This window comes from Bolinopsis microptera, chromosome 5 (assembly GCF_026151205.1).
Source record: "Bolinopsis microptera isolate Bmic1 chromosome 5, MBARI_Bmic_1.0, whole genome shotgun sequence".
Lineage (NCBI taxonomy): Eukaryota > Metazoa > Ctenophora > Tentaculata > Lobata > Bolinopsidae > Bolinopsis > Bolinopsis microptera.
In genome coordinates this window covers 10,275,072-10,302,869 of record NC_087076.1, presented here as the reverse complement: position 1 = coordinate 10,302,869, position 27,798 = coordinate 10,275,072, and the positions used below count along the sequence as shown (strand labels likewise).

General features: G+C 41.1%; 1 protein-coding gene across 4 annotated transcripts in view; it reads right to left on the bottom strand.

Moving 5' to 3' along the window:
- The window catches only part of LOC134815579 (uncharacterized), an 86,844-nt gene that overhangs the window by 15,473 nt on the left and 43,573 nt on the right, over positions 1 to 27,798 (bottom strand). For all 4 annotated transcript variants that reach the window (XM_063824120.1, XM_063824122.1, XM_063824118.1 and 1 more), the window contains one exon: positions 12,435 to 12,545. In XM_063824120.1, coding sequence (XP_063680190.1) covers positions 12,435 to 12,545 — 111 coding nt within the window. The remainder of the gene's footprint in view (positions 1 to 12,434; positions 12,546 to 27,798) is intronic.

Sequence of the window (27,798 nt, the reverse complement as noted above, 5' to 3'; positions counted from 1 at the left end):
TCAGGATATCTTTCCGATAAATATTCTGGAATTATCATGGGATAATTTCCATAGCAAATTGACCAGCAGAAATATAGAAAATGCAAGTCTGAAACGAGCCCTCGATACACGTACACTCAGTCACAACGCCCTCCGAGCCTGGCGGCTCCCTCCAAACCACAAACCACAACATAACCGGAGCCAGCCCACAGTGTACGTGAATGTGATAACTCACACTTACAACACCACTCACAGAACGAGAGAGGAGCACGTCCCGGGGCCGTGTGTCCCGTACAGACGCCGGCCGGGGAACACCTGTGCTCACTACAATCACACCGAGCCCTGCTATAGTGGCGGTAACAGAGCCCTGGTGGTACACGTTATAACACGCCGGCCTCTGTAATTGAGTTTAGAAGAGTGGGCATCTGGTTAGCAGGATGTCATGGGACCGGATATGTTGTGAACAATAGATAATGTGAATAAAATCTAATTTAACACACCAGTTATGACCATATTCCACTATTTAATAGATCCCCTGGATGCTGAGGACTCCTCAGTGAGGGGTATGAAACAAATCAAACGAAAACAGAGAAAGGGCGGATGTAAACAGCCGGTTGAGATTTAAGGAGTAGTGTTGAGTTGCAGGATTAGAATTAGATGTAGTTATTGTCCGGCATACAAAGGATACGATGACAACTATTTGTGGTTCTAAGTATGCTGAGGTCGGAACATAGTAAACAAGGAAGTAAACTAAGTGTTTGTGGTTGTCAGGACTGCGTTAAAGATACAGGAATTGGATCCTTGAAAAGTTGTCATCGAAATTAAAGTTTTAAGTTGAGGGGAGTTGTGCTATAAATATTCGTGGTTCGGGTGTTTTATGTTGAAACACTACGTGGGTGGCGGTATCAAAATCTAATATTTGAGGAAGTCAATTTTTAATGCATGGTACTGCGAAATGAAGGAAGGAACCACTAGCTTTAGGTTTAATTATAAAATAGGGGAAGTGAACCTTGATGTATGGTTGTCAGAACTAACTTAAAGGAAGTAAACCCTTGAATTAAAGCTGTGGTGTGAGGCTAACATGGTCCTCAGAGAATTGTGCAGGTTATTCTGAGTATTCTTCTGGAAAATTAGAGAGACGATCCTACTTGAAAACAGGGCTCGTTAATCGGGAGACGACTCGAACAATGCATATATATAGGTTTAACAATCACTGAATATAATGCTCCGCTAAACACAGAATCATACTCGGTACCTTAACTCGTTACATAAACCGTTATTTAAAGTGGGCCGAAAGTGCAGGGTTTTAAAGGGGGAAGCTGCGGAATTTGGTTACCAATAATACCGCTATTTATATATCATGTGTCCGCGCATCTTGACAGTCCTGCCGTCTCCAGCATCAAATTAGCCCGGATTTGACGGCTTATATTAAGGAGGGAGGGAGAGACAATACCCCAAAAATAATAACGTTATTAGGTGAAGGTATTAGATCATGGTATCTAGGTAGTTTGTGTATGCTGGTGAACCATGACCTAACAACGGAGCAATCATCTGAATAATTTTATTTTCATAACTTTGTGATGTACTTGAGAAATTTGATAGGTTGCGAGTAGCTGCTAGCTGTGCTGTAACAATTTTACAAATGCATAACGTAGGTGATTTTAGACGAAGAATTAGGCCATGAAAATTACAATAATTCAATGCCAATCTATCCTTGTCATAAATAAAAGATCATCGACCAATAGAAATGTAAAATATGCTCGGTTTCCTTAGAGTCAAAACTCCGGGATTCAAACTTTAGAATACAGATATGGAGGTTATTTGGAGGCTGGAGCCCGCAATATTAACCTCTGATTTGAAACACACGACTACGAATGACAGGATCCGAGAAAAATGAAAAATTGGATACAGGGACAAGGTAAGAAAAGACAGAGATTCGGAAATAAAATACGGGAAAACATGGTATGTAGCTGATGATCAGAATTAGTTGCACACGAGGAGAGGACCGTCAGACATCCGGACAGATCTTTGGTAACTCGGGGGTAACGAACTTAGAAACTATTCTAAATACTGAGATAAAATACCAGATCAAATACCAGATCAAACGGAACTAACTCCAGAAACTAATGGAAATTAATGTCTGTCACGCGTGTCTTGGAGGCTGGGGAGACTGAATCAATTGTTTCAGGTGTCTAACCTCATTTCAACTATACTGATGAGATTACATCGGTCAAAAAGAGGAGGTGACGCAACATAAGGACATCAGCTGCAATCGAATTGCAACATAATAAGATAGAGATATATTACGGTGTAAAAGTTGCAGAGTTGCAGCTTGACGGCAGCCACTTCTGAGGAGCCAATCACGATCGCAGTGACATGACAAAAGGGTCGGGGGACATGAAGGAGAATGAAGGAAGGGCCCCATTATCATATATTGCCGTCTGAAATGTCAAAGTGCATATATTTTTCTATCTTTGCAAAGAAGCTTAAGATTTTAGCTTTCGAGAACATTATTATGACACATCAAAGAGGAGGGTTATACGTGTTTAAAAAAAGCGGACCCTCACGGACCCTCACTTACTTTACTTACAGGAGATACTAGGTGTAGCAAAGTTTAATACTGATTTAAGGCCTGACTCTGAGTTACGTTATCAGATGTAGTGGTAATCTTATAGTACTCGACAAATACAGGTGAACTGATCGCTCATCACGTGTGAGCTTGGAGCACGGAGATGACAAAACGATAAAAAGAGAAGAAAGGATACTGCACCGAGAACAAGCTAAAGCAGTGGAGCGTATACCGGTACTATAAAGCACGGGGTAATACTCACCGCTTGAAAGAAAGAGAACTGGACAACTGACAATATAAATTAGTTTAAATTATCGCCCGACCCAGTCACACATGTCTACAGTAATGCTGGAAGTGTATGGAGAACTTGGTTACAGTGGACAAAGAGAGAGGTGAGAGAGTCGGTAAATGAAGCGCAGCCTAGGGGGAGAAAAGAGGGAGGGGGTAAGAGGCGGGGCTTCACTTACAGTTAAATTAGGGCTCAAAAAGTAATCTAATTCCAAAAGTCGTCAACCGTGCGGTGCCGGTCTGTGAGCCTTCCAGAAAGTTAGGATATAATATTCAGGACATAAATCGTAGGTTTATGGAAAAGATTACGGACTGAACACGGTCGAGGAATTCAGTAATATTCTCTCTCCGGACCGGTGTCTTAAATCCAATTATATAATAGAGGCGCTTATCATGTGTTGAGAGCTTTGTAATGAGTTAGAAGTTATAAGTTAGATAAACACATGTAATGTTACAAAAAGTGTGTCCCGGTTGAGGGCTGTTTCTACTTGAGCTGGTGGAGGTGGTAAGTTCAAGCAGCGTGGAGCTGGGTTACACCGTATTATGTAGCGAGTACTTTAAGGGATTGTGGATATCAGATACCGGATATTTACAGGGTTTAGCTTGAGTATCGTACTTATACTCAGACTTACTTAGTCAAGAAGAGAAGGTACCGGATATTTTCATGTCAGGAATAAACCCAGACTTATACTTAGAATAACAATTTACAACTGAATTACTGAAGGAGAGATTAAAATTTAAAAGTCACAACAAAAGGCGAGGACCTTTGATCGCGAAAGGCCGGACAAAACACTAAAGCAAAGTGAGCGAAATGGAAAATCTCTGAGAGTCACCAGCTCTGATGTAGTAACTTCGCAGACAGACAATTAAATTTAACCTGGCGTGGTACACGCGGCTCCGCCGTAAAGGCCGGCAGCAACCCCACAACCACAGCTGACTGGCTCGCTGACTGGTACTGACACACTCATACGGAGGTGTATGTACACGCACCAGGGTAGCAGCTTCCAGACTCACCAGAGTTAACTGCATGTAATGTAACCAATCTATCCGCCACAAGCAAGCCAGCCAGCCAGCCAGAGAGAGGGAGAGAGAGAGAGGGACTGCTGACGGAATAGTTTCAGAAGTAAGAACAAACGCCATTAATCTACAGGTCCGGAGAGTGACGCATTATAATGTTCATTAAATGTAGCTAAATGAGCCGGTGTAGTGAGGCAGAGCGCGGCTCAAAGAACGATGGAGGTGATCTAATCAAGTCAAAGAATGCGTGAATGCCTAATGAATTCATCAAATATGCATGATTCATGTAGCCTTCCAAGTTGGTGACGTTCAAAGTTGTTAATTTGAAAATCAGGACGCCACAAAAACGCAGAAAGTTCTGGTTTCGATCAGTTATTTGATCGGGCTTTATAACAGGTACAAATTATCACTAGATTTAAAAAGATAACTTCAAGCCTTAAAGGTACGGATGAAGTAACAAAAACAAAGGCAAGCACAAGTTGAGACTCGACACTGAAGTTCTTTATCAGACAAATCTCATCCGGCATCTTGTGACTGTTTTTTTCCGCGATAAAAACAAAAAAATACAACAATTTTGCAATTGCCAGGTTGTTGGCGGTCCTGTAGGTTGATAAGAAGCCAGGCAGACACCATGGTTACAGTGAATGGTTTTTATCGGCTTTATCATTAGTAGCCATATACAAATAATGCAGGAATTAGATTACTTCAAACCGCTTTAAACGGTATTCTATTTAAAGATAAAAATATGCAGAAATGTGATTACTTGAGTGAGGGTTCCAGAGAACGGGATACCAGGAGCTGAGGAAGAGAAAACTAGGGTCATCACAACAAAAGGGTGTTAATATTCACAAGACTTTGAGGACTGAGTTAAGCTGAGAAATGAGTCGTTAGAAACCGCACGATAGTCAGTGAAACTACTCGGATATGTAGCCACAGGCGGGACGGGTGAGGGAGGGCGCGATAAAATAGGACAGAAATAAGCAAAGAAGGAAATACTAGGAGGAGGGTCAACGAGGACTAAAGAGAAAGAAATAGGCAGAGAAGGAAATTATGACGGCCAAAGCAGAGGTTGGCAGTAGCTTATAATGAGAAACAAGCAATTAAGGAAAAAGGAAGGCAGGAAACAGCAGCCACCAAATAACTTCCAGTACCAGAGGTTGTATGGTTCGCGGTGAAGGAGTGCTGATTGAATGTACACACTGGACGGACCGGGGCTGGGTACGTGACGACCACTAGGTAACGAGTGCTAGCTGGGAATGTAAGGAACTATGGGCATGTAACGAGTGTGTACATAACTCCACACGTATCTACACGCTCCACCACCCCATCAACATTATATGTGATCAACACAAAGTGAAGTTAATATGATCTGCGTCTTAGCTACGTCGAATTAACTTACAGCAGGGCTTCGCACCAAGATTCAATAGATTGAATCGATTGAAGTCATTTCGGGTCCAGAGTAGGGCTATAAGTCGGAGTTTATGAGGGACGAGACGCCATGATGCACCAGCAACACTGAGAAAAATCTGCAGAGAGTCGCACAAAGAGGATCCAAACTGCTCTCTAGAGACAAAAATAGCAATAGGGCATACAAAAATAGAATTTTCATGAAAAGATTGCATTTTATAAAAAGAGCGTTCGTTCGAAAAGACGGTTGGCTCCTTTTACTGATCGGTGGGCACTGGGCACGTACACCTCCCTTAACAATATGACTCACAGACAAGTGGAACAAGTACCATTATTTTGTTCGGATGATCTGAGCTGCAGCATGGAATGAGGCCGCCACCGAGACTAATTATCCCCGTTAGGGACATTTCTTGTGAACAAATTGCCACAACGATACTCATCACTCGAAGGTAATCACTTATAGTCCCTCTAATACGTGCTCATTCGTGTGACAGTACTTGAATTGTTATAAGTAAGTGAGAACCGGCAGTACTGACCATGAGTTCTCCACAGAAAAGCTTGTAACGGTGAATCAAACTTTGATTTTTTTTGCATTCTGGAAATTCAACATTTTCCACCTTTGATTCAAAGGTGGAAAATGTTGAATTTCCAGAATGCAAAAGTCGCGTGATCCAGATTGTTTCCGCAAGCAAGCTGGACCAAGAAAGAGATTTACGATTTGTAAGCGTCAGAGACAACCGCACACTAAATATTAAAGGCCGCACACGTATTAAAGGCACTGATTAGGCAGGGCTACCAAACCGCAGGGTAAATTAGCTCGATACGGCTAATGGAACCCAAATGTAATGAAGGATATCCAGAGAAAATATCCAGTGATGCAGTAAAAGTGAGGATATAATAATAGCTGCTCACTGATATAGATTCATATCTATGTAGTTGGTGGTATCTACCTAACCAGATGTTTAAAATACTGGGCCGCACATCCCTGCGTATAATTCTAGTCAGCCCTCACTCAGACAACACGGTCTACCTGTCCAGGCTACTGCTAGTGTTTCATCAGCACCAGACCGTCACATACCACAGGGTGACCACTCTACCAGGATCCTGTACACATTCCTCAGGGTTCCTACCGGAGAGGGAGCCTCAGGAATGTGTGGCCAGGAGCAGGGGAGGGAGAGAGGGAAAGGGGGAGGGGTGTCCGAGGAGCTGCATTACACCACCGCTGTGAAACTCTACTAGTAGTAGAGACTATAGAGTTGCAGCACCAGTCAGCAGAACATGCTCCAGTGAGTTCTGGTACCTTGGTACACAACTTCACCGTGCCACCATGTGTTTTACGTAAGGCTTGCTGGCACATGCACTGCAGGGAATTAACTGGGAAGTGAAAGAGAGAGAGAGAGAGAGAGAGAGAGAGAGAGAGAGAGAGAGAGAGAGAGAGAGAGAGAGAGAGAGAGAGAGAGAGAGAGAGAGAGAGAGAGTGTGTGTGAAACGTCTGGGAACTTCATTCAGGCACAGACAGAGCGGAAAATCGCTTTACATTATCATAATTATAACCGGGGTGTCTTTAAGATAACGAAATATATATTGAGAGAAAATGATTACTTAAATCGGAGGTGACTGGACTGATCGACTGGAGAGCTACTAAGTGGATTTTTATCCAAACTGACGGCCACATTTTATCACATATTACACAAATCTATATTAGTCTTGGGGAGACGGACATCAAATTATCAACTAAATTTCACCAGCGATTACAAATTAGTAGAGACGACGGTTAAGCTGGGCAGGGGAAATGTTACTCCGGTAAGGTGGGATAGCTCAGTGTACGCAGGGGGTAAGCATGCATGAGTCATACACTTCTTGTACTACATATTACTATATCATGATAGTATAACTATAACCTCGTTCTATATATTTTGGGCTGACTGAAATTATTATTACTTCCCTTACTACAGTTGTATTTAAACATGGCTAGACTTCGAAATCTTACTTGAAACACTAACTTTTGGAAGGGTGCCGAGTCAGACTCTTTCTGGAAACACTTACTTTTGGCAAGGTGCCAATCTGAGGCCCGGTCAAGCTGCCCAGCTCTCTCGGAGTGTACGTGTCAAAGAGAGAGAGAGAGAGAGAGAGAGAGAGAGAGAGAGAGAGAGAGAGAGAGAGAGAGAGAGAGAGAGAGAGAGAGAGAGAGAGAGAGAGAGAGAGAGAGAGAGAGAGAGAGAGAGAGAGAGAGAGAGAGAGAGAGAGAGAGAGAGAGAGAGAGAGAGAGAGAGAGAGAGAGAGAGAGAGAGAGAGAGAGAGAGAGAGAGAGAGAGAGAGAGAGAGAGAGAGAGAGAGAGAGAGAGAGAGAGAGAGAGAGAGAGAGAGAGAGAGAGAGAGAGAGAGAGAGAGAGAGAGAGAGAGAGAGAGAGAGAGAGAGAGAGAGAGAGAGAGAGAGAGAGAGAGAGAGAGAGAGAGAGCGGATAATGAGGCGCTAAGTAGCGCTCCACCGCTCGTTTCAGGTAAGGATCCCGTGACAAAGGAGGTCGAGAGGAGAGAGGACTTTGGAGAATGTCATGACAGGAATGTGGCAGAATAGTTGACAGGGAATTTGTCGATATGGGAACATGCTTTGTAATAATAAGGGAGATTGGGAGACCGCACCGTCATTTTGGCCGATGTGATCGTGCATGGTGGACTAAGGATTAGGGTTTAGTTCTGGGGTCTTAGGGTGCTGTTTGTTGACCTCTTGTTATAGCCGTCTTTCAGAAAACTTACAAATGATCCAATAACGCCTAACATACACGATAAGCGCAAGTTTTTAAAAATTTGGTGTGCAAGCTAATAGGACAAGCCGGGATGTCCGAGTGATCGTAAGGGAGAGAGATGATTATATTGTGGAATTATTCTAAATTGGGCAGTTTTAAAAACTCGTGCAGAGGCTCAAGTACGTCCAACGTCGCATCAAGTTTTAAAATTAAAGATCGAAAATTCGATCTCACAAATATGCGAATAAAACATGGCGACAATCTGGAATATATCCGGTGAATTTACTGACTAACACTATTTACTTTTATGGAAAATATAGGAATTAACGACAAATGAGCGAAATCAAGTTATGCTAACCATAATTGAGGTAAACGGAAAAATAAGAATCATACACCCGGAGTTGGAGAACGAGGCTTGGCTAAATTGTAACTTTTGATTGAATCATGGATTGTTCATGCCTCTGTGTAACTGTAACGTTATAACTTAGGTGAATTAATCAACAAAAAGTATCTAATATGTTCAATGGTAAACAAAGACTTCCTAATTTTAATAAAATACGGCGAACGAACAGTAATTGTGAGATCGGGGTAATACCCGTGGATATTGATTATTATTGGGGTATCAGTCGCCAAATCCTAGAATATTCTCCAGGTTGCCATATCCGAGCCGTTTATCTGGTATCAAAAAAACCTGTCAATAATAATATCGGAGCAAAATGTTAAATATTCTAATTTTAATCATGACTGAGCCGCTCTATTGATAGCAATGAATTGGCTACTTCTCCTATTCCAACCGCAACAAAATAATCGTTCTATCCACACCACTCTGACTGGTATCGATTGTTGCAACATCAAACGTGAAAAAATTAAACTGTTGAAAAGAAAGAGAACTGCTTACACCTAGTCCGCTTGTAACAGCTCGATATTTAATGGAGTATGATTGGAGTAGACGATCACGACGCAATCAACCCACTATCCAGGTGGCAACAAGTATACGATAGTGATTGACTCAAAGTGATTTGATGCATGCACGGACACACAAGAACTAATTATGCGCGGAAGAAATTAAAGGAGTTTTGTGCCGCGAGGTTTTTCCTTGAACAGAAGGCAGGTCACTACAAAGGGAAAACTACAGACAAGAAAATATTTTGAATGGAAGCGAATAATGTGGCTATAGGTGGGTTAATGCGAGTTGAAAGCTCTTATCTTTTATCAGCACTTCTCTTCCCAGGAATTCTAAATAAGCTGACCAACATATCTCTTTTGTGGATTGTGTTTCGCCGGGTATTGACTTATTGAAACACCATGGTCCGCGACGCAAGTTAAGAATGCTAGCGAGATTAGATAGCTTTCAGACGGCTAACCTCAAAGAAAACAGAGAACTCCAAAGACAAATGTCGTCAGAAAACGTAACCCAAGAATCTTCAGAAATAAAATCACAGTTCCTTGTGCGTGTAGGGTAAAAGAACTCCAGGACACAGAACAAGATATTATGATAAGCAAGAAATTACGAGAAGCAAATTTTAAAAGCAACCACTCACGCGCTGGACTAAAAATGGAGTGAAACTGCTCGCGAGTTTGGATCCAGTGAGATCACCATTCTCTCGGCGATATGTTACGCAGAAAATATACACGATTTAGGGAGCTCAACAACAGATTCTCGCTAATCTAATCTGGACTAGATCCGGCGAGTTACCTTGACATGCATGATCAGGGAGGAGAGAGAGGGCACTGGGGACAAGAATAGCTTCTTAAATCATAGACCCCTGTAAAAAGGTGTCAGTGACCACGAGAGATCTTGAGCAGATCTCGAGATGTATCGTGTTTTAATGAGTTCCAGTGTATGGGATATGACTCTAAATAGTTAATAAGGCCGTATAAGTTATCATAAGTGGATTGGAAGTCAGATAACACGCAGCTATAGCTCACGTTGGATGTAATAAAGTGGATCGGATTAAAGGGAATAAATCCGCAGAAGTGCGTCTCAAGACAGCGCGGCGAGGAGTTTGTCTAGCAGTGAAGAGTTAAGGAAGGGTACAAATAGTGAGAGTCGGAGTTAATGTACGTGATAAATATAAAATGAAGGATCAAGTCATAGAGACAAAGTATAGCTCTGTGTTGAGCATTTATCGATAAAAATAATGAAAACCACGTCGAAAGGGGTGCATTTTATATAAACAAGACGACGAAAATTTACTTACATTATTCAGAGCAATTATTGTTTATATAATAGTTTATTATAGTTTGTTAAAGCCATACAAACAAATAATAATTATCATAATATAATATTTTATTTAAAGTTAAGGTGTGGCCAATCGAAGTTTTTATTTGTTGAATAAAATACCAATTGGTAGGAGCCACCAAAAAAAAACCCCGGAGAGGAATGAGAAATCGAGGGAATAAAATTAGAAAGGACCTCAGAAGTCACGAACATCTCGCCTGTTATCTGGAAAGTAATTTTTCCATGAGATTCATAGTCACGTTCATTGGTCATTAGTCCAATTCCAAATAGCGGGCTCTTCAAAAGAAGGAATAATGAACTTGATATGTTTCTGAACACATTATGAACTCAGCAGGATTTAGTAATAATGATTAAATGAGCAGGAACCTAATTGAAATACCACGAAAAACCAGATCAAAACAAAAAGCGGACAAAGAATCGTGGAGATGAGGAATAGAGGGTGGAGCCAGGGGAGTGGAGAAACCTCTCCTTCTCCCTGATCAAATCAGGATTATTGTCCGGTTAACAGAAACACTTGTTCCGTCCTACATCTCCGATAATGCGAGGCTGACATCGTTAATTTCACTGTCAGAAGTCCGAGATCATTGACAGGAAGGAGGGGAACGCGAGTTTTTAGAGGAGTAAATACATTAATAGAAGGTTGTAGAAGGTTATAATATGTCAATAAAAGGTTGTAGAATTGGTAAAGAAGGTCAGACTGGCACCATTGAACTAACGCTAAAGGTGGGGGTTGAGTAGGTGATAATTTAAGAGTGTTAATTAGATACAGTGATCTTAGGATGAGGTCGATATGATGATGCTAACACTTATGTAGCGCGCGCATGGAGAGTTAATTAAAGAATTAATGAGGCCTAAGTTTTAAATGAGTAATCGCATATAAAAATCAATATACCTAGTGGCGCCTAACGATTAACAAGTCCCGTTATTTTGGGGGTATAATTTTAGTTAATATTATTGTCCCTATCATAAGTACAGAAATTAAAATCTAGACATCGAATCAAGGAAACTAGACTTGGTCTGGCATTCTAGCCTACAAAAATAATTATTTAAACGATAAGACAAATAACCGATAACAAGAGAATTATAAACATAATGGGCAGTCTTAAGAGAAAATTATGCGCACTGATAATAAACATACCACTGAATAACACAACAAGTGGCTCATAATTCCAGAATAATAATCCTGGACGTGAAATACGACACTGTATTTCCCATGGCTCTATTTTCGTACCAACTGACGCATTATTATATAAGGTGCATAAAATGTAGATAACATGATGCGATGATACTAAATTAAAAAAATATCAAACATGATTTCAGTTTTACGTAGGATAAAACGGCAAGAAACTGGAAACTTAAGCAGTACGGAGAAGCGTAACCTATCTGTTGTTAGGAGAAATTGGAAATACTCATAATTCGGCGGGAAAAGTTTATTTCCATTTCCATGAAATGTTTGATGTCAAAAATAAAGGTTGTGAAGGTTATTAATTAAAGTTTCGGTTACAACGGCAGGCAAACAAGGAGTATGGAGGTGGCAAAAGGATAGTCAATAAATATTAAAGGAGAAACACACGTACATAGTGTGCTCAACACGGTCCAGAACACTACAGCATTAGTTTAATAATGTGATTGTATCACATGGGAGCAGCTCATTATAATGTTGCAATGTGTTCTATATTGTTAACATCTATACCAGCTATAATCATTATTATAATCTTGAAAATATTAGACTAGTTATTTTTAGAAATTAGAGTATAGTTACAGTAGAAGTTCTTTGCAAACATTGTTTAAAGCAACACGGTAGAATTGCTCGCATCGCACCTGTTAGTTCCCACCTTCCACAAATTTCAGCCCTGGGGCCTAATTAGACCAAACCCTTCAGGTTAACCAGTAACCACCCACCAAACCCTGACCCATCAAATGATAGACCACAATATCCAATTATATCTTTGACGACAAGAACAACTGACAAAATATACACATTATCTGACAGAATAAAGCAACATCTCGATAAAAATTATGTGGTTGTTGCCTCCCTTTTATTTGATATAAACCCCCATAATAAGCTGCTAAGAAGGTTGAATTAACAGTCTAGTACAGCAACAAACAAACAGACGAAAATAACTGAAATTCCAACAAACTAGGGAGACAGACACAAACAGACAGACATACAAGTACTACATACCTGGGTTGTGTGAGCTCCAGTTGAGTTTCTTGTGCGGTTTCTTATCTCGGGGTGGAGGGCTGGCCTCCAGTGTCTGCATACTGCACGTTTTGTGGACCAGGTACTCGCAGTCTGGGGAGAGAGGAGGTTAGATTTGAGGGTGAGTTGTAAATGTGAGACAATTCTCGGAGGTTAAATATGAGGTTAAATGTTATAACCAGACTTTGGGTGGATCTTAAATTAGGGTAAATAGTAGGGAAAAATGTCTTGTCACAATGTTGTCACAATGCAGTGTCACTGTTTTTAACAATCTAGTGAGAGGTGTTTCAGGCGTGTTGTTACTCGGAGTATTACTACTCCTACTACTAACATACTAACAAGCCTCCTTCTTCAGGCGTGGTGGTACTATAACTACTAACAGTCTGTCTTATTAAACATCAGCCCTTCTCCGAGAACAGGGTGTGTAAGATACTTAGATTCCTATATAGAGCAGGGTGGGTGAGCTATGGAGTTTTGTCAGGTCTGTAAATAGGTAAAAGTCTGGGTCTTCGGAGAGGGATTTTTAACACTTCATTAAGACGGATCAGACTTGTCTTTTGTGTGTTAAAATTCCAGTCAAATAGCTGTCATAATTCCTTAACAATTTCATGTTATTGATTATTATTACACTCACACAAACACAATAGGAGAGCCAATGGTCCCTCCCATTCGTAACGTTAACATACCCTTCACGGCGCTCGAAATAAATAAAATGTAAAAAATGTTTCCTCCCATGGATAAAGTTTAAATGTACTGCAAAATTACGACAGTAAGTTAGGGTTACAATGAAGGTGTGATGAAGGTGTCACTCTCACCGGTCTGCAAGCTTCCTTTGCGCTGGTCCGCCTTCCTTATCGAGAAGATGCATTCCAGGGACTGGGCTCGGTTTCGTTTCTTTATGAAGGTCATGGCGCTGTACGGCGAGAATTCAACGCTCATCAAGCATATACGTGTACTGTGCTAGTGATATTTTCTTCAGAATACAAAAATAATGACGAATATGATTTTGTCTTGTGACGATGATATTTTCTGTACAATACAGTAGCTAAAGTTGGGGAGATCATGCCAACAATCAGCTGCAGAACACAACAAGATAACACAACTAAATTTGCGAGCTAGCAATATAATAATCTGGAGAAGAAGAAGCAATAACGAGGTTACAATAGCAGGTCGGGTGCCCACTTTGCAACACAAAGGGCCCATTATTTCATGTATTAGACCTTGTTGGTGGTGTGCAGGTGGCGGCTACAGACACCTCATCTCTACCAGGTCACAAGGAAGTATACCGAGAGTAGAAAGGTGGTCAGGTGTTCAGATCTAGGCGGCTTATAGCGGGTTGTTACGAGAATTATAATGATACATCATCTCCAGACTTGTAATGAGCTATAATTAGAAGATAGAACTACGATAAAACAAATATAAACGATAAGGTATTTTCTGACTATATAACAGTTGGGACTATTAAACAGTTTTGCTGCAGAATTTCAGGCTACAATCAGTAATTTTAATGAATAGCCCATGTTGCAGGCTTGAATTAAATGTCACAATGTCATCCTCGTGTCTAAAATAATTAGGCTGACCACGAGGCTGAGACCAGCTATAAAAAGAAATCAATTTACGTCCATGGCAGGATTACTTCCAATCTAAAAATAGCATCAAAGCGAGAGCTGGGAGTCATGTCGGGACCTATTAAATTATATATTATACTACACGTGGTAAAATCAACGGCATAACCACAAACGGCGCCAACATACAACAATTAAACGTTATGAGACTTATAGTCACGGCGAGCGTTGCGTAACATGACCACTTCGGAGAGCATTCCTGCTCTGTGAATTTGTGACTCTGTGGCTTTGTGAAACCCGAGTCAATCAGCGGACGTGGCTGCCACTTAAGCAAGTACACTATATATATGTGATTGGAAGGTAATTAGACGAAATAAACTGGTTTTGAGATTGTAACAGGATTATTCAGTGCATATAGTAGAGACAATGACGCTGCAGATTACTGTAACTAGACAGGAACCAGGGCACAGGGAGCATTCTAACAGAGGCGGCTCGAGATCTGTATTTAGAATGATTCTAAATACAGATCTCGAGTCCCCCGACGAAGGCCCAACATCAGAAGCATGACCACTGATGACTGAAATACCCTGCCAGACTCCCAAAAACCGATTTTCAAAGAATTTCCGACGTGCGTAAGTGCGTAGGAGTAAAAAGTTAAGAATAGACAGTATAATATGTAACGACATGAGAATATCAGGTTTCGGTTGGAACAGCAGTACAAAGACTGAAACGATTACCAAAAACAGCACACACACAGGGACATCTTGCACATGGTTTGGTTGTGGTTTGAGTAGTCTGAGGAAAATAAAGCCTGCAGAAGAATCAATAAAATGATAATAAAACCCGGCAGTAAAATTGTAAAAAACGGTTGAGCAAGCTAGATGGAGCACATAGCCTACTTCAAAATAAATATAATAATAGATACGTAGGAGCCAAAAAACCACAACGAACCGTGAGTAACTAAGCAGTTTGTGGCGGTGTTTTGTACAGCACCACCCGGATAATAAATCTCACCAAACAAGGTCACCACACGCCTAATTGTATGAGGTGCAGGGGAGAAGTTGTTAGCTGAGGTAGTGTTGAAGATGATCGCTGGCGGAAATCGGTTGCACAGCTCGAATCGTCAACATCTGCCGCTTCACGGATACTAGCACAAACCTCACAGGAATAATGAGGTGATGATGTAATTTGCAGGATGGAAGCTGGTTAAAACCACTGCAGAACAATACAAGAATCGGATTACACTGTGAAGCGGGGTCTTGTAGTGGTGGTGGTATGCACGGAATGTGGAACAGATGGCACGTGGACCGGAACTCTGAACAGGATAAGGATCCTCAGGTCACCAGCCGTCACCAATTGTCCCTTCCTGGTTCCAGGCCACGTTCCCCCGGAACACCGTGTTTCACATGGAGCCCTGTGTTTTACCCGGAGCCCTGCGTTTTACCCGGAGCCCTGTGAGCAGACCTGGGCCCCGTGAGAATTACAGGGGGCAGCTAAATGGTCTGATGTCCTGATAATGGGATAAGAGCCGTACGTGCAGCAGATAAGAGGGTATTTCAGGAGGTGACCTAGGACGTGCGAATTGGCGGTGTATTATCGCTACTCAGCCCGGAGTTTGGGAGTAATTGTTTAATTCTTACTTCTAGAAAATCCTTTCAACACTGAAGCCAATATGTCAGAGCAAGTGAGCTCAGGGAACAGTGAGAACACAGCAGAAAAGATGAAGAGATGGTCTGAGAGACGTAATTCTGGTGCCTACTCAACGTTCTGGTATTCAGTTCTCACAATTATAAATATTTTCAGACGCTCGTGTCCGTGAAGATTGTGAAATGAAATTTTTTGGGGTTCCATTGATGGAAGGTAATGATCATGAGTCTGGTCAAAATGACGAATTTACGACAGTGAACTTGGCAGCCGCGTCCTGACTAATTGACATCAACGATGATAAGAAGCTAATCGTAATATTATGATTGTTACACAAGACCTTTGTAATTTGTAACAGTGCTGACAAAGTAAAAAACCATTGTTCTGCTGAGTACAAGAATTTGTAAAATGATATCCGGATATCATTGGTATCGAGTAATTTGTATCGAGTAATTGGTATCGAGTAATTTGTATCGAGTAATTTGTTGGGAGTAATTTGTTGGGAGTACCAGACGGTACTCAGACTGGGACTGACTGCAGCCAAGAAAAAGAAAAAATAAGAAACCCGTGCAGAACAAGTCACTCAACTATAAATTACACTCCAAAAAACTACAAATTACACTCGCAAATGACCTTCTAGTACAGAGTTTAAGCTTCAAGTAGCTTTGCTTAATTCCAGTACGAATTGGGAAAGCACCACCTGTGCAAATTAGTGGTGCGTGTTACGGAGGGTAGTAAAGTAAACCCAAATATAATATACTACACAAAATGACAAATTACAAACTGCTCTCAGTAAGACCTTGTAGCAAAGTTTTACCTATAAAACCAGTAATGTCTACAAAGCTACAACGTATAACTTCAATGCGAATTGCGAAACCAGCTGTGAATATCAGTGGTATGTGTAATAGGTGTGGCTTGAGTAACTTCAAAAACGCCGATCATTAGCAAGAACGGTAATGAAGAGCTTTGAAGATGGTATGCCACCGAAACTTAATATGAGCATTGAGCAGGATAGGTGCTCACGCTTAAAGTTTAACGGCAAATTGAAGTGAGGGGAGTATTCTGTATCGTGGGTGGGCTGAGTCACATGTATTCACATAGTATACTGGTTACCTCCACTAAAATGACACGGGTATAGTCAACTCGACATGGATAGGAGGTCAACAGATGATCATTACGGGGTTTGCTTAACCTAGAACATTTCTCAAGCCCCTCTGACCACCAACCATGTCATTAATTAATTGAAAAACGACGGCTGCGGGGCCACATGATCCATTCTGTGGGCCTAAGCATAAAAGCCTATTCGAGCAAATTTTACACGGCTTTAACTAATCATAACTTTGTATAACTCCAAACAAAAGCTGTAAAATCACAGACGAATCATCAATCATGGGGTTAGCGCGACAACTTTATGTTGAGGACAACCTGGTCAGAACAAGGGAAGCAGCCTGCAACACCCACCAGGCCACCAACTACACGGGCCGGGGATACCAGCAGGTATATCTGATAGACCAGCTATCACGTGACGCAACCAGCTGGGTAATAACTGGATAAAACCTCTTGTGTAGTGTAGCTTTCCACGGCCGGTACAAGGACCAGCCGGTGAGAAAATTTTGGGGGACACTAATTATAAAGGTCCGGTCCTCGGACTGGTGTAGACAGGATCGGATGCATGGTATTAATAATCGAGAGTTTTTGGGTAAATGGATTCCATTTGTATGCATGTCGTGACCAATATGTTTACATTACCAGATTTATAGAAAAGAGACGGAGCACTCAATGTCCATGTACTATACGATTCTGAACGGGAATTAAAGGGTTTTTTGGAGAACTAGACATTAAACAAACATGGAAGATCTTCGATTCGTTAAGTAAAACCCTCCAATCAATAACCTTGAGGATGTAAATAGATGCTAAGAAAAGTTTTGTAGCTGAAGTCTAAGGAGTGGGGTCGAGGAGAACGATTTTCTTATTTCTACATTAAAATTGGGCTGCGGCGGCCTTTTAATACTAATGGGATTCCTTGAATCCCAGATTAGTACATAATAGCATGACCCTTGAAAGAAGGCAGGACTAAAACTCAGAGCGTAATTGTCCAGCGTATTTAGGAACTGCTTCAAAACAAATTACCCTGCGTGGTAATGAAGAAGAACGAGTTTCAATTCATCATGCAGGGCGCATTTTTAATTCATTTTTAAAATGAGGCAAGTACGGTTGTGACCCTACTTTCAATCATATCATTCCCGGTAACAATCAAGAGAAGAATATTTCTTCTTATTATTATGAATAATGTTGAAGCTAGAAAACTGGACGCCTGTGAATATTTAATATAGGTAATGAAAATGTTCGTTGAACACTGAAAAATCCTTGGTTTGAAGATCACTGTAAAGCTAAAAAACCATGCATACCAGTCTGTAGCGAGTAACTTCACGAAGTAGCTGTAAGTGTAAACAAGAGCACCATGGCGGACAGGTCAAGAATGACATTCTAGGAATTTCGCCAAATCATGGCAGGATTCCCAGGAACCTCATTATATACAAAGTGGCAATACTACAACAAATTATACAAGGAACATGTAATAAGACACCATGCACAGTGCACCGTCAAATCAAATTTAAATCTTTGACGTGTATCACAGATATCAAGGCAGACTTGTGAATATAATCTTGAGATAAGATTCATAATTCACCTAATCACTGTGTGAATAAACTCCGGATATAACACCAAATTCTTGGTTTTTGATAATTTATGTGTTCCGGTTCCCACCAAATCACTATTTTACAACTCATTCTCAATCCAAGAGGTGAAACAGTAGATGAAGGATAATTTCATTAGTCGTTGGGCCCAACATTGGAGAGGATGTTGTTGCTGACAGCATAATATCCACGACCAATGACATGTGTTACAGGAAACTGTAACACAGAGCTGTCCAGAGCTTGGAAATTAATGAAAAGGTGTAATTTATTACAGTGACAGTGAGTTGTGAGATTACGTCTTTCTCTGTGAAATTGAAGACAACTGTACAGGTGCGGAAAGTTCTAGATGTAGGTTATAAGAGTGTAATATTATTCTGTTTCTTTTGTAGATCACAGATGAAGATTGGAATTCAGAGGGATTTTAGAGTTGAGGTCTGGCAAGATTTTTAAATTTGTAAATATGTTAATATGTATATAAAAATATTTACTGAATTATATACCCAGAGCTCAGAGGTTAACATTCAAATCAATCCGGAAAGTGGTTTAGTGACGATTTAAAGGGAATGCCAAAAATGCCAAATTGATGAATTTCGATTTACGAATGACAAATTCTGATTGTGTTTTGTCAAAAAAAGTTAAAATATTGAATATTATGGATAACGGAAAGACCACAGAGAATCTGTGTTGACAAATTGATTCACATGGGGCCGTTAAATTCGTACTATATTCTACAAGTTCCGGCCGCGGAAATTTCGTTCCGTTGCGGTTAGTGGTGAAGATTTGTCGATAGCATTGGGGAAATCAAGCTGTTTGTAATGAGGGATACTTTACATATCACTTTGGTAACGCTGGGAACTTAATACAATTTATAGCATAAACAATAATTACTATTGCATAAAATATTATATCCTCCAATGAATTGTCAATTGTATTGATTTATCAAATAGGTTCAAGTTACCTAAAATAGATCATTTTTCTTAATCCCAACCTTGGCCTAAGATTTCAGGAGCCCGAGATATGAAGTAAGCCTGAAAGAGACATCGCATATGATTAACTATAGTCTTTTAAATAATGCATGGCTACTCATCGGAAAGAAATCCAGGTGATTTCTTTTCTTCATTAGAATAGCGATAAAACACACATCCCAGAAATTTCAGTAGTTATTTCTTAGTGAAATTATTACATGCTGACATCCTCAAATTTGAATTTCTGCTTACGAATTCTGAAATGCCAAATTCATATTATTGCTGTATTGTTTATATAAATATGTAATATATACTATTTGCGAGAGTTTCCAATCAAATAAAATCAACTACTCGAACTTAATTATATTCCCTAAGACGTGATCTATATATATCATGTAGTGACAGCTACAGTATGTGACACTGTGAGTGTGATAGTATGTGACACTGTGAGTGTGACAGTATGTGACACTGTGAGTGTGACAGTATGTGACACTGTGAGTGTGACAGTATGTGACACTGTGAGTGTGACAGTTGCAGTATGTGACACTGAGTGTGACAGTATGTGACACTGTGAGTGGGACAGTATGTGACACTGTGAGTGGGACAGTATGTGACACTGTGAGTGAGACAGTATGTGACCAGTGAGTGTGACAGTATGCGACGCTGTGAGTGTGATACTATGTGACTCTGTGAGTGTGACAGTATGTGACATTATGTGACAGTATGTGACCATGTGAGTGAGACAGCATGTGACACTGTGACAGATATTTACGGATAATTTGATTAGTACAAGCTGTTAGTTATAAGAAATACGGGTAACCCTTTCTAGTCTTTATAAAAAGTCTTTATTACAGGAGGTGTTTAAAAAGTCATCATTCTAACACATGGTTGAATAGCTAGAATTAGGTTATTAAGGGTTTGACGTATGCTATAACTACAAGAAGGGCTGGTGCAGTGATTACCTATCTGCTAAGAATCTGGCTCGGTTAATTCAAGGGTTAAAGAGATGGATTATACTATTATAGCATAGAGGTATGCACACAGACTACTAAGTACTTAGGATCTGGATGCGAAAGAGAAATAATTGCAGGGGGGATTAATGCACGTTGAATTTGTTTGGGGATTTTAATTTAAAAATTGATCTTACTAGTGTGCAAATTTAATTTCTGGCGAATCTATATAAATTGCAAGTAGAGTTTCAAAAAGAGATAAAAAGGGGAGGGCGATTGAGCAGGCAATCAACTAAAACATTTCACGACAGGAGCGAATTGGTGGGTCTCACTACTTCAGAACCGTGGCAATTGTGGTACACAAAGTTTAATCCACATTCATTCAATTCGAGGTCAAGCTCTTTCGAGAACTAAAACAAAGTCATGATTAAATTGCCCTGGATAACTTGCCCAACCGCGCTGAAGGGAAGTTTGAGGCAACTTACTTTGTTTGTGATTCGAAGGGTAAAAGTGTTGTTACTTTTTATGGTCACAAAACCAGACCACAAAACAATGCAATAAATCGGTTTGAAACAACACTTCTGATGCAACGACACTAGTGTCCAGCTGGACCAATTAATATCCCCGAAACTAGGTGGTTTTGGTGGAGCAACAAACAGGTCACCAGAGAGCAGGTGGACAGATGATGTAAGAAACAAAACCGAAATTAAAAGCGAAGCGCCATAACCCTAATATGTACAGGCATGATTTAACGAAAAAACCCACAAAAACGATCATAACACCATATAATGCTGCTTGTTATCTGAAATATGCGACGAATGATCGGGTACCAAAACCAAAACTACGTTCATCACAGCACGTTTCCACTTTCCAGAAAATGCACCAGGAGCGCGGAACACTGTGACGATGAAACCACCTCTGGCGATCAATAAAGTGAAATTGATTTGACAACTCGCAAGCTGTTCATTATTTCTTCTTGAAATTAAGTTACTGTGATCCGTGCAGAGATTCTCGAGAAGTGACAGGATGCTGGTTATTGTGATGAATTTATAGTAGCTGCACATTGTGCATAGTGGTTGCGTTTTTAGAAACATCACGTTAATATTAATGAATATTGAATATATTTTAACGAGTTTATAGAGATCAGAAGACAGGCAATTATCAGGTGGCCCAAAAGTAACTACCCACACGCAACCCTTTAATAACTGACGTTATTCTTCTTAGAATTGCACAGAAATTTCAGAGATTATAGATATGGGTCAAACTTAGATTTCCTGAAAGTTTCGTCAAATTTAATTTATTAGGGGGGGGGCCAAGTGGATATTTGTAGATATTTGTAGATTAATGTAGAATGGATAATCCACGAAAAAAGTGGATGACATTCTACAAATATCTACATTAATCTCCAAAAATTCAGTAGAATTTCTGGGCATTAACTTCAATTTCATCACGTTTTATATATGCTAAGTGATTTAATGATATTATCTGACTACTTGCACAGTTCTTCTATGTTTATTTGAGTGTATTTACATGGAGATTATGGTCCATAAACACTATCATATAGAGAAAAGCAATGATCTAAAAGGGTGGAACTATCTAATTTAATGTTGCATATTATGGGCGGGGGGGGGGGACTAAAGTTCTGATCTCTACCGGTGCTGTCAGTCTGAACTTCCAACCATGCCATCCGCCTGACTAGGGAGAGATAAAAGAGGTACTGTTAAATATGGCAAAATAAAATTGTCACAAGGTGGAATGAGGAGGAGGTGGAAGAGGAGGCTAGGAGGACTGTGGAGAAGGAGGGGACTGAGGAGAAGGAAGAGGAGAACTGAGGAGGAGGACTGAGGAGAAGGAGGAAGAGGATGAGGACTGAGAAGGAAGAGGAGGAGGAGGATGAGGACTGGGGAGGAGGAGGAGGACTAAGGAGGAATATTGAGGAGGATGAGGATCACTGATCGGCTTAGGGCGAGGCCGAGGGGTACTTTTTTAGCTTAATAGCCGAGGCCGAGGAGTGCCATCTTAGTTAAGACCGAGGCCGAGGGAAGCCGTGGGGTGCTTTTTTGACCGAGGCAGAGGTCTATCCTAGTATATGCCCTTTGAATAAACGCCATCATGTAATTAGGAAAAAAATTAGGAATACTGTTTTCAGAAATGAGAAATGAGAATGTGTCGTACATATAAGGACTGAGGAGGAAGAGGATGACTGAGGAGGAGGAGGACTGAGGAAAAAGAGGACTGAGAAAGAGGTGGAGGAGGTTGAGGAGGACTGAGGAAGAGGAGGACGGAAGAGGACTGAAGAGGAAAAACACTCTAGAGGATCAGTAGGACTGAAAAGGAGAGGACTGAGGAGGAAAAGAGGAGGAGAATGACTGGGGAGGAAGAGTTAGGAGGGGGACTGAGGAGGAAGAATCAGAAGGAGGGGGACTGAGGAGGAAGTGTTAGGAGGAGGGGGACTGAGGAGGAAGATTAAGGAGGAGGTGGACTGAGGAGGAAGTTAGGAAGAGGAAGACTGAGGAGGAAGAGTTAGGAGGATCAGGAGGGGGACTGAGGAGAAGGACTTAGGAGAAGGAGGATTGAGGAGGAGGATGAGGGGAAGGAGGAAGAGAAGGAAGAGTAGGGGAGAAGGAAGCATCTAAATTTTATTTCCGTAACAGTTTTTGTCCGTTTTTGTCCATTTTTGTCCGCTTGCGGATGGGGAGACGGAGGACTGAGAAGAAACTGTACAAGCGAGGACTGAGGAGAACTGAGGAGGAAAAGGATAACTGAGGAGGAGGACTGAGGAAGAAGAGGACTGAAGGTGAGGTGGAGGGGGAGGAGGTTGAGGAGGACTGAGGAAGAGGAGGAGGAAAAATACTCAGGAGGATCAGTAGGACTGAGAAGGAGAGGACTGAGGAGGAGGAGGACTGAGGAGAAGGAGAATGACTGGGAAGAAGGAGGACTGAGGAGGGGACTGAGGAGGAGGACTTAGGAGGAGGTGGAGGACTGAGGAGGATGATGGGGGAAGGAGGAGGAGTGGAGAAGGAGGAGGAGGAAGCATCTAAATGTTATTTCCGTGAGAGTTTTTGTCCGTTTGTATCCGTTTATGTCCGTTTTTGTCCGCTTTCTGAGGAAGAGGATGCGGATGGGGAGACGGAGGACTGAGAAGGAACTGTACATGCGATGACTGAGGAGGACTGAGGAGGAGGAGTTTGAGGAGGACTGAGTAGGAGGGAAGGAGGTTGAGGAGGACTGTGAAGAGAAGGACTGAGGAGGAAGAGTTAGGAGGAGGACTGAGGAGGAAGAGTTAGGAGGAGGGAGACTGAGGAGGAAGAGTTAGGAGGAGGGGGACTGAGGAGGAAGACTTAGGAGGAGGAGGCCTGTAAAAATGTCCGCTTTCTGAGGAGGAGGATGCGGATGGGGAGACGGAGGACTGAGAAGGAACTGTACAATGTACATGCGATGACTGAGGAGGACTGAGGAGGGAAGGATGACTGAGGAAGAGGACTGAGGAAGAGGAGGACTGAGGATAAGGTGGAAGAGGGTGAGGAGGACGGAGGAAGAGGAGGTCTGAGGAGGATGATAAGGAGGAGGATGTCAGGATGAGGAAGAGGATGAGTAGGAACACTGAGAAGGATGAGAAGGAGGATGAACCATCTAAATGTCATTTCCGTAACAGTTTTTGTTCACTCCGGACTGCGGAGGAGGATGATTGAAGAGGAGGAGGAGGAGGTTGAGGAGGACTGAGAAGGAGAAGGACTGAGGAGGAGAAGGACTGAGGAGGAGAAGGACTGAGGAGGAGGAGGAGGTGTAGGAGGACTGAGGAGGAGGAGGAGGAGGAGGAGGAGGAGGAGGAGGAGGAGGATAAGGAGGTGGAAGACTTGGGAGGAGGAAGAGGACCAAGGAGGAGAAGGAGCAGTGTGGTTGACTATTTCGTAATCACCTCATGGGCAAGAGATCATTGCTTTGTGAAATTAGTATGAATTTATCTTGAGCCGTCCTGCAGGACATGCAAACTTTGCTGGAGTATAGTTTTGCGAAACAAACTTAACCCGACCCTTGGAAATCATGACATTTGAACTCCCTCAGCTTCGCTTTCTTGATCGAAAGCTGATGCTAAAATCCCCCCCCCCCCTCCTGAAGAAGAGGAGGTCTGAGGAGGATGATAAGGAGGAGGATGTCAGGATGAGGAAGAGGATGAGTAGGAACACTGAGAAGGATGAGAAGGAGGATGAACCATCTAAATGTTATTTCTGTAACAGTTTTTGTTCGCTCCGAACAAATCATGAACATTTGAACTCTCTCAGCTCCGCTTTCTTGATCGAATGCTGATGCTAAAATCCCCAAAATTAGTTTTTCCCCCGTTCAGCAACAGAGTTTCTGCCGATCTTATGTCGATCGTTCCGAAGAGGGTTGTGCTGACCTCAGTTGCTGCCTCCGAATCTGCTTCCTCCGATTCTAACATATTATAAGTATCATCAGTGCAAGTGGGACAGTCCACTTCATCATTCTCACACTCAGTCAACTCTGCAGGGTCATTTATATCCTCCTCTCATTCAATCGGATGATGTTTTCATCTTCAAATATTTGCAGGAAAGGTAACTTGAACTTCTTACCATCGTCCACGACAGCCTTGGTACCTCGTTCCATGGCTTTCTTCAAGCTATCTATTTTGATGTCACTTGAACTCAAATCGTGGACCTCCTTCGTATCATTCTTCCATGTCTCGTGTGGTAGTGGAACTTCTTCCCTGAAAATACTGCGTCCACGGGAATGGGCATAGGCTGTCATGTCATCTGCAAGAGCGAGCTCTGAGCGAAGATTTCTTTTCTCGCAGCCGTATGCTAAAGTTATGGCATCGAGATTTGTGCGGCGACCAGCAAAGATACCAGTTCGAATCCAAGCAAAGAGTTGTTCATTAGCATCAGATCCTAGTAGGTATGTTGTTACTTTTGCAGAAAAAGGAGATAGAGAATGAGTCCATCGCAAGTACATTTCAGATCTTTAAACGTCTGCCAAGTTATAAACTGACAACTATCAGTTATATTAGATTTCCAGAGAACAAAAAAAGACTTGCAGTACCAAGCCTTTTCTACTCTCTGCTCTGGACTAAAATCCTTGTCTAAGAAAGCCTCAGCTAGAAAATGGATACTCTTCAGAAAAAGTCCTGTGGCTGAATATCCTTCTCTCAAAAAATACTAGTATAAGCAGGACAGATCCAGAACAAGTGAAGGATCTTGACGGTCAGTCGGATTCAAAGCACTGAGAGAAGTATAGGCAAGCATATAGGGGTTGTCCTTGATGAAATTATAGATGAGTGGTAACATCAAATATGGAACCTAATTCAGGTATTTAATGACATGTATGATTACTGGAAGCTTTCTGGAATCCAATAGATAAAACATGTAATGGATAAGAAATCACACAAATTTCTATACATTTTTTGTAGATAAATGTAGATATTTGTAGATTATTGTCAATGGATAATTCACGAAAAAAGTGGATGACATTCTACAAATATCTACAAATATCCACTTGGCCCCCCCCCCCCTTATTACAGTGGGTTTGGCACGCCACTCCCTCTTTTTCGCTATTGTCACCATAAAGTGATAACGCTTTCACTTTCAGCTAGGAACTTCAAAATTTTGATAATTGAAGTGCTTTCCCAAAATTTCAAGTTGATTGTTCACAATTTAAGCGAGTTATGACCCTTTTAAGATATTGCAGATACGTGATCTCGTCACTTAATCAGTGATATCTTTACTTAATCAATACCCTGATTGGTTGGAGACTGCTTATAGGACAGCAACTGAAGCGCTATAACACGAATTTCTTCGGTTTTAAGGAACGTCACTATCAGTATTCACTCAAAGTGATCAGATCGTCATCCACCAACATGCTCGTTACCGCCTAATGAGGCTTATTGTTGCTCGCTAGCGAATAGCTCCCGATGAGATTACTGATTGAGTGACGAAATCACGTATCTGCAATATCTTAAAAGGGTCATAACTTGCTTAAAGTTAAATTGTGAACAATCAACTTGAAATTTTTGGAAAGCACTTCAATTATCAAACCAAATGTTCCTAGCTGAAAGCATTATCACGTTATGGTGACAATAGCGAAAAAGAGGGAGTGGCGTGCCACACCCACTGTAATAAATTAAATTTGACGAAACTTTCAGGAAATCTAAGTTTGACCCATATCTATAATCTCTAAAATTTCTGTGCAATTCTAAGAAGAATTACGTGAGTTATTAAAGGGTTGCGTGTGGGTAGTTACTTTTGGGCCACTGTATCACTGTGTTTACTTCTTGGCAGGATTTCTATACTAGCATAGCTGTAGTAGTACCGCAATCTTGATCTTAGTTACTTCTTGGATGTAAATGTAAGTAACATCTGTTCTCGACTATGTATTCGCTTTTTACCATTCAGTGTCGATCAACTGTTAAATAATCAGCCACGAGTTTATCAGCTGATATCATAATTTTATTTGTTTCGACTTGCTGAATTTTATCACTCGGTAATTTATTAAGCTTGTTTCACCAAAATAACACTTATATTGATGATTGATCCGCTCAGATGACTAATATGCTATATTAGAAACATCACGTTAATATTAATGAATATTGAATATATTTTAACGAGTTTATAGAGATCAGAAGACAGGCAATTATCAGGTTGCCAGGCAACTGACAGACAACTATCACTGTGTTTACTTCTTGGCAGGATTTCTTTACAAATCTGATGGTATCGCGGATCGCCCTGTCGCATCACATAATGCGACAGGGCGCTTCGTAAGCTAATACGATGATGCAAAGCCTAAGTACAAACTGTGACCTGACATATATAAGTTATTCTCAGCCTCCCTGTATAATATCTCCGCGGCTTTGACTTGCAGCCAATATAAAATAATTGCAACATTTGATTTAATATTTAATACTAAGAGCTCCAGGTGTTATAGTTTGATGTACGAGTTTTATCAAAACCAAAATGAGTCCTCATATGTAATATATCAATAAAATACAATGTACAACAAATCACGGTGGCAAATAATGTGGTAATCAACTGCAAAATGTGCACAAATAGTGGCACATTAAGGAATAAGACCAAATCTGTTGGTTGAGCAGCTAACAGCCCCAAAGGGTGCATGATATTTGATCCGCTGAACACATGTACAAAGTCGCACTGTTTAAAGAGAGAGTTTAAAGATCAGGTGGCTGGTAATGGGCCATTAGAATCGCTAATACAACCCCGAACCCCGGTATTATTCTATAGAAACTTTCTAATGGCCCCAATGTAATACTCTCATAACGAATGTGATGCCCTGATTAGGCAAGTAATGAACTAATTAAATTTAAATGGGTATTGCAGGCAAAGAGCATGGATTAATTTCCGTGCATTATTCCTGGGAGGGCGACGGGCGTGGCCTGAGAGTAGGTACAAATCTAACAACAATCCACGGTGAATGAAATAGTATATAGGTGATCGTTAATGTTATAAAACTTACATCCTTATCTCAAATTACACTATATTGATTACTCAGAATGAATG